This window comes from Gordionus sp. m RMFG-2023, chromosome 5, assembly GCF_954871325.1.
Source record: "Gordionus sp. m RMFG-2023 chromosome 5, tfGorSpeb1-WG-v2, whole genome shotgun sequence".
Classification (NCBI taxonomy): Eukaryota; Metazoa; Nematomorpha; class Gordioida; order Chordodea; family Parachordodidae; genus Gordionus; species Gordionus sp. m RMFG-2023.
In genome coordinates this window covers 19,637,513-19,648,703 of record NC_088779.1, presented here as the reverse complement: position 1 = coordinate 19,648,703, position 11,191 = coordinate 19,637,513, and the positions used below count along the sequence as shown (strand labels likewise).

The window sequence follows — 11,191 nt, the reverse complement described above, 5'->3', positions numbered from 1 at the left end:
AAAAAATCTTTTATGTTTAAAATGGTATCCCATATTTAAAAAGTAATAACTATGAAAAATAAATTTTTTTATACTACATTTTACACCTTTTTCGACAATTTAATTTAAAACGCTTTTTATTTAAAATTTTTAAAAATAAAATATTATAATAAATATATTTTTGAATTTAAATAGACATAAAATAATTTTTTTTATGAGAGTATTGTTTGATATTCATGTATAATAGATATTATTTTCCTTAACGGATAATATACACCATTGATAAAATTTATAATTTAATTAAAATTGAAATAGGGATTTTTATTTTATAAAAAAAATTAAAAATATCCACTATCATAATTGAAATTCAATGACACTCTGATGATGATATAGATGGAGGTGAATAGAATGTTGATGCAGAATTATTTTCGTAGAGTGAAAAAATTTGAAAATCCCTGGCAGTTGATATCTTATCATTATTGATTAATCCTACATTTTCAAAATTTGATGAATGATTTACCAAGCATTCTGTCAATTCACTACCATTAGAATTAGTATCGAAAGACTTAGTCAGAATGACATTGACCGAAGAGTGATTGTTATCAATATAAGGCAGGGATTGTGTGTATTTATAATTTTCCTCGAAACTAACATCAGAAACATCCTTCATTGGGGTTAAATACGAATTAGTAGGGTATACCAAACCCGAAATTTCATCCGTATTTGATTTTTTAGTCATGATCCGTTGTATGTAATAAGGTGGAGTAGAGCTGGTTATGTTTCCAGTTAACATTTGGCCCATGTTAAATCCTTTTGGTTGGGAAACATTTTTGTTGAATTCAATTGAATTATTATTGTTTGGAGACGATATTTCATAATTCGTGTAAATGAGATTCAGGTCATTCTTTCTATAATTTTCATTATCCCATTTCTTGACATGATCTTCGTTTATATAATTGGGCTCCAATATTTCTGAAAATTTTGACAATTGTGACAAATGAGTGTTAATATGATGGGTGCCATTATTATAGTCACGAGAATTCAGAATTGAGTGTGACGACACGATATCGATGTTCAGCGTTTTTGATGGTTCAGTTAATAGGCAAGTGGTGTTGTTTGTACTGCAATTATTGGAACAATTATTATAATTATAGATATGATGTTGATTGAGGTAGGTGTTAGTCATAGAAGGTTTAGACGTTACGAGTATGGTTCCCTCCTTAATACGCTTTTTCTGTTTCATTCTCCTGTTTTGAAACCAAATTTTTACTTGATTCTCGTTCAAATCTAAGGAAGCCGCAATTTCTAACCTGCGAGATCTAGTGAGGTAATTATTAAAATGAAATTCTTTTTCCAGTTCCGTCAACTGCTTGTTGGTAAAGTTTGTCCGACCAGTGTTAACATTATTAACCAAGTTAATGTCATTTCCTTGGCAATTAGAGTTAATGGTTCTGGGTGTAATTGATACAAGATTGCTTTCGAATTGTTTATCGGTCTGCGAATTAGTGTATTTTTGCTCTATATTGTTGAAATCTTTCTGCGGAATAGTGGCATGATGACTTGTATAAACTCGTTTTAGGTTTTGATCAGGATTTTTAATTTCCCCGATAAATGAATCTGGCAAGTAATGGTCTTCTTCTCTCATTTTAGAAAAAATATCAGAACCCTCCATGATAATATGTCTTTGCTGATTAAAATTATTGTCTATATTGTGAAAGCTATTTCCAGTTTTTGGGAAAGTTTGTTTCGAACCTTAATTAATTGTGTATACATTAAAAATAAAAATTTAATAAATATAATTTAGCAATCAAAAATATTTCAAAATTTACATCCGATTATGTCTAATTAAAACTGACCTCATGATTTTATTAATCATTTATAAAAAAATATAACATAACTGCCAAGAGGAAAAATAAAAATAAAGGAAATGTCATAATTATTATATAATTTTGATTGAATATGAAAAAAGGGTATTATAATCAAATATGAAAGTGTGTTGGCTATTATTTAAAAAATCAAAATATATATAATACTATAATGAATAATCAATTTTACTATATATTAACACATTCCCTTATTATATTACTAATAAAAATATTGATAACTTTCCCTATCTTGGAAAATATTTAATAAGGAAAAAATAATAAATTGGCAATTTTATACTGTGGCTTTATAATTAATACCAATAGTGGTTTTTTTTGAAATACAGTTGTAAAAAAATTTGACATTTATTTATATTCTTCTGATAGTTTCGTTTTTTATAAAAACATGCTCCTATAAAACTATTTTTTTAACGATTTATGAAAACTTTGAATTGCTCTAATACCATACCAGCGAATAAATTATATATGCTAATTTATTCAATTCGTCAAAATATATTTTAAAAAAACTTTTTTAAAAAAATAAAAAATTAAATATACCTGTTTTTTATTTATTTTTTTTATTATAAAAAAAAATTCTATCATTTTTGACAATGAAAAGATATTTTATTTTATTTTTAAAGAAGCTACATATAAATCTTGGAATAAATTAATTTGAAAACAAATTATTATAAACAGTTGAACACGAAAATTATATGTATATTATATATATAAATTTTACAATATTTATAATACCATAATATAAATTTTTTTTAAAGAAAAATAATAAAAAATAATTAATTCTTCAGGGTATAAGGGTGTAATATAAAGAAAAGATGGGTTCCTCAAATATTTATATCGAATGCTTTTTTGAAAAAAATACTATCGTATTTTCATCAACCTTATATTTTGTTAACTTTGTTTTGTCAATCAGTTCAATCAAAAAATAACAATTTTATAGGCGTAGCCGGGGGAGGGGGCGTAACGAAGCCGTTCCTCCTCCTTGGCAAATTTTTAATTTTTTTGAAAGAGATATCTGAAATTAAAAGTGTATAAGTTATCAGAGTTGTTAAAATAATATTGTATCTGTATCTTATCTAGATCTTAGCAGTATTTAATTTAATAGATAAATTTTACTGTATAAATTTAATCCTATTTTTTATATTGAATTTATTAATATCTGCCTAAGTTTATTTCTTTTCAATTTAAGACAAGTTTTATTTTATGCATTGGATGACAAAAATATAAATTTAGTGGTAATAATAACCAATTTAATAAATTTTTCGATGAAAAATATCCTATTAGTGTAAATATAGCTCAAAATTTTTAAAGGGCTATGGTCACTTTGCACAATATATTTATTAAAATTTTTAATTCAGAGCGTATTTATATCGCTTTTCAAAAAACTATGATCGGTTATAAAATATTTAATCAATTGCAAGTTTTTTATTTCCTTTAAACGTATTTACCAATTGCAGGTATATCGAATCAAAACCAAAAATTATACTTGAAAAGTGATCCTAAATACTTTTGTCCGAAATCCTCGTTCGATCGAGTAACATAATAATCCAGTCATTTTTCTTAAAAAGAGACTTTAATGAAATTGCTTCTGTATTTGGAATCATTAGATATGTTGGATATTCATTTATTAGTGATCACAAATATCACAAGCTTGATATCTGATCGCCTTTACACTTTTCCACCTACACTCTAATCGCGTCTCAGATAACGGTTTTAATGTAAAATTATTCACTCTAAAATTGCCATCGCTGAGTTGGAGCAGAAAAGAGAATATTTATTCGTTGGACAAAGCTAAAGAATTTTTATAATTGTGGCATGTGTTCTACATCCATGGTTTGCTTTTTGCCAATGTGATTTTCTAGCTTGATCCGCATACTAACAACATATTTTTAAAAGGATTCATGATCATTTACGCGATTTGATTTCTAGTCATTGCAGCCTTCGTTTGAAAATTTTTGTTTCGAATTTGAAAAGAGTTTACAACAAAACAAATTTCTTCTTTCTATCGAATACACAAACCAACGACGATAGACTAATTGCTTAGTTGTCGCAAGTGGAACGAAGCAGAAAGATGTTTACTATTTTGGTTTTGTGGGAAATTAAAATTCTCGATTCATTGAGGATCTTTTTCTTCTAAAAACATTTGCAGATTACCAGTTATTCACAACATCATATTCTTATAGTACCAGTTAACGAAATTTTTAGAGGAACTAATGTTAACTATTCTGTATTTAGGGATTTTCGGGAATTAGCCATAGGAATATCATTGCAATCATAATCCATATAGAGTATTTCTGCTTTTCAAATGTGCCGCGTGATGTGCCTTTTTGAAAATTAGTAAATCTCGCTTTTCTTTACTTTCCTTTTGGCTCCTAAGCACCTGAATCATATTTGTTTTTTCTTCTGCAGAGCAGATAGCCTCTGAAATAAAAGATTATTTGTCGCGTCCCAACAATTTAGTTAATTAAAAAACGGTAGTATTTTTTTATTTATCGTTTGTTATTTTTTTATATGAAAACTAGTATATAATATAATTGAAAAAAATAATAGTCTATCCTAAATATTGAATGAAATATTAGCTGTTTAGATGGGATAATTTAAAGTATACCCAAAAATGTCTATGAATATGAAAACTCCATGGTGTAAATATTTTTATCAGGTAAACTAATCATAATATCCAAAAAAAATGCCTTATAGGCTATTTCAAAAACAGGACTTCTCTGAGTAAATAAGTCCATTCCAATGATAAAATATAGTTTTAAAAAATAATAACATTTACCACAATATCTATATAATAAAAGAAGATCTTTTTTTATAAATTTATATATATTTTTTTTTACCTATTTATACTAATAAAGAATTTTTAATTAAAATTTTTAAATAACTAAAATGAACCAAATTTTGTGTTTTAACAAGATATGGCCTAAACATAACATTTTTTTAAAAATAATTAAACAATTCTTAGATTTTTTTTCTGGTTTGGCATATACGAAATTAATGCAATTTTACCTTAATGGGTCTTGTTCAAAATGAATTATATTTCAAATCTTTAATTAAACGAAAATTTATTTTTGCCAATTTTAGTCATTTATTTATTTGACTATAAGTAGTTAAGGCTAATTTCGTTAAAAATGATAAATTTGGATTTTTTTAAAAGATAACTTTACTGTTGAAACTTAGGGCGAGTAGCTGAAAATAATTATTTTAAAAATAAATTTGTTCTCCACGAGAAACAAAACTTTTCGGTGGGAGGCAGATTCTCCTCCTGTTAGTATGGGCTTGTATGTTTATAAAAAAAATATGTCATCTTGGAAAAATGATATTTCACACATTTTTCAGCCTTGTATCTTTATCTAGATACATTTAAAAAATAGCTTTTAACAACTTATACGCTAAAATACATTCTTGGTAAAATCGATTTTTAATATTTAAAAATCTATCTCATAGATAAACTTTTTGAGAGATTCCGAATCCTTATATGATAATTCTGAAGTCATTTCTAGGAAACTTACAATCCATTATATCATAGACAAAGAGGGGAGGTGGGAACGTTCCCTTCTCAGAAATTTGTCTGTTTTAGTAAATATCATTTTAAGCTTCACCTACGTCACCCCTTCTCCCCTCCACCAAATACAAATGTCACAATAAATAATTAATAAATTTAAAAGAAAAATAAAAACATTTTATTAATAAATAAAAAAAGAAAAATTAATATTTTTTAAATATAACCCAGTCAAAGACCTGCAATAGATGTACCTATAAAATTTATGGGGGTGGGGCACTCCTTCCATACCAAAGTCCTACCTATGATTCTATCTATACACTACTATAAAATTTTGTATCTTAATTAAGCATAGGCCATCCGATTTTTCTATAGGAGGAGTGGGTAAAGCACTATTAGGCTGGTTCCATCATAAACTTTTATTGGATGTCTTTATGTCCACTTATTGTAGATCTTTGGCTATGTTATATCTTAATTTTTAAGCTTCACTTTATTTTATAAAAATTCTTTTTTTAAAAAAATTTGAATTATAGTCGTTATTTTAAAAAATTTGAATGCTTATGATTAATTTAAGGGTTATAAATTTTTGAGTTCAGCTCTGCTCGAATTAAGATATAGTTTATGATCTAGCCCGAGTTTATAGAATTTGGTTATTTTAGGTACTGAAATCGGTAAAAATTTTAGTGATTTATCATTTTGGTTATATTCCAATGATTTAATAGGAAGATCTAGAATATGAGATGCATATGATGCTCATAATGTGTTATTTGAACTGGCTATTATTAAATAATATCCTTTTAAGATCAACACCAAGAAGCTAGGTCTTTCACAGGCAGAGCTTCGATATTAATTCTGCTGCAGATGCCTCCGATATAAATATTTCGGGTTATAAAGTAACTAGTAGCGGAGATCATTTTTATTATTGAAATAAAATAATATTTAATTGTTAATTTAAAATTTTATAAAATTCCCAATTTATATTTTCCAACATCGGTAGATTCGACGCAATATTTTTCCTTTATTTTTATATACACAAGAATAATCATAAGTAGTCTTAATCAAATCCCTTATCTCAATTGTCAGTAGTGTTGTTAAACGGCTCGTTTTAAAAACGGCGAACGCAATATTTTAGCCAAAAAATATTATGCAGGCCTCTAGATTTCGTTAATAGAAGTCCAAACCTTTCTACCACCTATAAGAAAAATCCCTAGGCTCTCGTAATATTTTTTAATAAAATCTTAGGTTAACCGTTTTTAAAAATTTAACCATTTAACAACATTAAATGTCAGTTAATTTGATCCAATACTCAAGCGACGATATATTTATAGGTAAATATTATATCTTCTTAAATCAATTTTAGAAACATTTCTTAATGATTATTCAATTTTCCCCTTGTATTAGCATTTAAAATGGTCAATTCATGAATTAAAATTTAATTGTAATTTCGATTAATATTTTTAAGTTAACACATGCACAATAAACCATCGAATATTTATTTAGGGAAAAAATAGCGAAGATGTATTCAAATACAAAAAAAATATATTGATAATTTTAAATATCCAACAAATATTTCATATTTCATAAAAAAAATTGGTCGAGACTGAAAAAACCTATAACAATATTATAATTATAAATAAGGATAGAGATATTTACGTAAGATTTTGAAAAAGACAGGTGAAAATGTTTGATATCTTTTGATTATAATTTATTGCATTATAGACTTAGACACAAAGTTTGGGGTGGTTTTGAAATAATGTAAAATATTTTCATTATTTAAGGTTTTTTTAAATATAAAATACGCATTACATTTCAACCTTACGGGGTAAAAGAGTTATAAATTAATAATACTTACTCATCACCACCATGTCTAAAGCCTTAGGTATAATGTCTATAATATATATTGAAATATACTAAAAAGAAAAAGTATATATGCAGCGGAATATTCCATTTTATAGTTACACATGTCGTATTAGGATATGGAATCAATGGAGACGGAATATCAATTTTAAATCATTTACTGAAGGTGATTTATAAATTTGAAAAATGTGATAGACCAGAAATGCATTCCAGTATGAGTAGAGTAGAGGTCGATTTGGCGGGCCGGCCCCATCTTCTCGTTTTGGCTCAGCCCATAAAATAATTTTGTATAAATTTTCCAGACCGCAATCATTTTTTTATGAAGGAAAAGGATATTTGCATAACTGAGCTTTTAAAAAAACCTGCGAAATTCATACCCAACCCATAAATATATTTTACACAAGTTATCCGGCCTAACCCGAAAACTTTTTTGGCCCGGTCAACAACAGAGCTGACTTACAGTTAAGAGTTATAAATTTCATACAATTTTCCTTAACAACTTTTATGTATTACTAATTTATATGGGGGGGGGGGGGTCCCATTAATTCTGAAATTCGTAACGGCTTTTTACACAAGATAAAATGCATTTCTAGATAATAAATTATTTAGAAGAGTTTCTAATAACCTATAATAACAAAAAAAGTTTTTTTCCCAATTTTTGACATTTAAAAAATTTTTTATAACAATATTATAATCCGATTATAAGGGATATTATATATAAGTATCTGGAATCGTTTTTGTATATTGGAGATTTTAAAATAATAATCTTTAAAAAAAATAATGGTATTTGCAAAGAGAATGTGATTATGAAAGAATATAAGAATTCACCCTTATTTTTTTTACTATAAATCTAAATTAAAATGGTCGCTAAATTATTATAGAGTTCTAACTATTTAGATCAATTTTGTAGTATATAGAGATTTTTTGAAGCTATGTAAATATCAGTAGAATTTTAAGAAATCAACCCTAAACTCAACAAAATATAAGTTTATATAAATCTATCAATCGATAAAAGAATTTTTTTTTCAATATATTTAAATCTCATTCATAATCCACCTATACAAAATGTATATTAAGTGAATATATATTATTTTCGAATATTATAATAATATTTGAATTAAACACATTATAATAACGCTTTGAAAAATATATTTTGAGAGAAATGTTCAAAATTTTTTTAGTGGAGTAAATTTTACCATTATATAATAAAATAATTATAGTACTACACATTATAATAACAGCTGTATATTATATATCAGCTCTATTTTTGACGTGATTAGGTGATACAGGGAAATGGGAAGAAAAAAATAGACCTTAAGTAAAGTTATTTTATTGAGGTGAACTCACATGATAATTTTTTTTAAGGTTTTTAAAAGTATAGGAATGAAAATAAATAAAAAATCTTTAAAAATCAAAAATTCAAATTATCTTTATTGTGAACGATGTAGGGAAACCCATAGATAATAATTTATCATATTTTTGGCACAATTCGCCTTATATCATATCCGATAATATTTCTTCAGAGTATATTATATATAGATAATTGTAATCAGTGTCGTCATTAGCCTTTATAATCTCAGGGGGCTCGAAAATTATTTTTCTTATATTTCTGATTTTTTTCCCTGCTATTTTTGAAAATGACCGTATTTTTTGGCTAGCATTTTAAAAATGACTTTTTTAAGTTTTTAAAAATTCTCAGGGGCTTTTCAAATTCTTAAGGAGGCTTGAGCCCTTGTGCCCTCCACCCAGTGATGCTATTGATTGTGATAGGTTAAAAAATGAAATTTATAAAATTTAAAATAAGTTAGATTAGAAGCAATAATTGATTTTTGTAACTGTTTGAACCAAAGTTATTAAAATTATTAAACTTATATAGAAGTATAGTAAATTTTTTTAGAATTATTTCATTTAGTGTGACTCATCTAAACTAATCGATATTTAAAGCATCCTAGTCTTAAATAATTATTTTATACAACTTTTTTTAAAAAAAAGTGAGATTATATATACTTAAATCAGGGGCGGCAAACGGCTTGAAAGAAGAATTGTTATTTAAATTCCCATTATTCCTTTTAATTTGCATCCATTTGTAACACCCAGTGTTTGTAGGCGATGGGTTTTGATTGCAATATAATTGAGGTTGAGTGTAGTCTTTTTTAACTTCAGTTTTCTCTTCATCGATATACATTGGATTTTTGTCATGGTGGCTATTATAGTGGCATTGGGTTTCGGGGTTTTCAATATTTTTGTTTCTCGACTTTTTAAATCTGCCAAATGTCGAATATTTGCTATTCGCGACGGATTCGAAATATTTTCTATACTCTGGTTCGTTATTCAAAATAGTGTTTTGATTTAAATCATCAGTCTTCGCAAAACATTCATCATTTCCCCATTCAATCTTCACTTTTCTCTTTTTGTAAAAATTGTAGGGCATAATATCCGGGATAGAGGATTTGTGATCGAAATCATAGATTTTGTTCTCAGAGTGAAGTCCCGAATTGCCCAGAGGTTTATTCAATCGATCATTATCCACAGCATCGTCATTAAGTTCGTTGGAAATTTTGTAAACATCAAAAGTTGTAGGATGGTTAACATCGATATTAATTTCACCTTCCTCAGAGTTACTTTTTTTATTAGAATTGTGATTAAGGTCAGGATAACGGTAAAGAAGAGAATTTAATGAGTCAAAATGATGTAGACTCGATGGGCCATTAACAGAATTATTATTATTAATTTGACATTCGGGGTTGGGAATGTATGGAATCTCGTTAACAACTAAATCAAATTCGGACATTTGTTTCGAATTTATACTATCATTTTTCTCGCAAGGTATATTATTAATTAGGCCAAAACCATTCCCATCACCACTTAACTCAACATGTGTTTTACTATCGCAATAATTCAGGTATTTCGTATCTATACCTTTCGAGGAGATTACCATAGGACTACGGGCATGGAGCGAGTCAAAATCATATGTAAAATGATTGGTAGGCGTTAAAATTGTGATCCCCGAATCAGTTTTAAATATGTTATTATTGTTATTGTATGAATATTTGTAATTTTTGAAAGAGGTAGCGGCTTCGATGTCGAAAAGGTTTTTGTCAAAAAATTTCTTGCGAATAATTTCTTCATTCATGTCATCTTTCAACTTAGTTATCGAATCATGTATAGCCCAATCATTGTTAGTGTTATAAAAATACTGATTTTCGGATAGGTAAGTGAAAAAATTTTCGTTGCTAATGTTTACCATTTTGGGATATTTTTTTTGTAAATGTAGACGCTTAAGTTTAAGTATTTAGATTAAATTATATATCATTTATATTTATAAAATAAGTAAATATTATAAGATTATAAAATATAATTGTAAAAAAAAAATTTTTTTTATATTTAAAAAAAAAATATAGATATAAAAATAAAATTGAAAATGTTATTTTTTTTTTCTCTTATATAAAATAAATAACAGCAATGGATGTGTGTATAAAAATTTAATCAGACAAAAAAAATGGTTAAATAGTATTATTAAGCAAATATAAATTATAAAACCCCTCAATACTTTAAAATCCATTGATGTATGTTATCACATCCTGCAAACCCTTTAGAGAACCAATGAAAAATTTAGGAATTAATTATTTAATTCAGAAATTTAAACGAATGGTACAGAAGATTTAATTCATTGCCGCAATTACTGCTGCTTTTGATTTATATCATTCAATCCGACATTCGAACTAATACTAGGCAAGATTTGAATATAGTTTGCAATTTACTTTGGGGGAAAGGTATTGTTTAAGGATCAACCTCACTATTTCAATTTATAGAATACAATTTCTTAAATCTGTTATTTAAAATATTTTTAAATTTTAAAATTCTTCTAATTCGAAATTAGATCTAGAAGAAGTTAATACTTTACTAAGACTCATACTAGTCGTTAAAAAATTGACTAAACGAAACAAACCACAAATTTAAGATTTATCTCCGT

At 26.5% G+C, this 11,191-nt stretch overlaps 1 protein-coding gene across 1 annotated transcript; it reads right to left on the bottom strand.

The window, feature by feature from the left end:
• Positions 1 to 213: 213 nt before the first annotated feature.
• On the bottom strand, positions 214 to 10,608 carry LOC135929301 (homeobox protein 3-like). Its single transcript, XM_065465824.1, has 2 exons — positions 9,226 to 10,608; positions 214 to 1,731 (listed from the first exon to the last, which is right to left on the bottom strand). The coding sequence occupies exons 1-2, from the start codon at positions 10,463 to 10,465 to the stop codon at positions 347 to 349; spliced, it is 2,625 nt and encodes an 874-aa protein (XP_065321896.1). The 5' UTR covers positions 10,466 to 10,608; the 3' UTR covers positions 214 to 346.
• Positions 10,609 to 11,191: the final 583 nt, after the last annotated feature.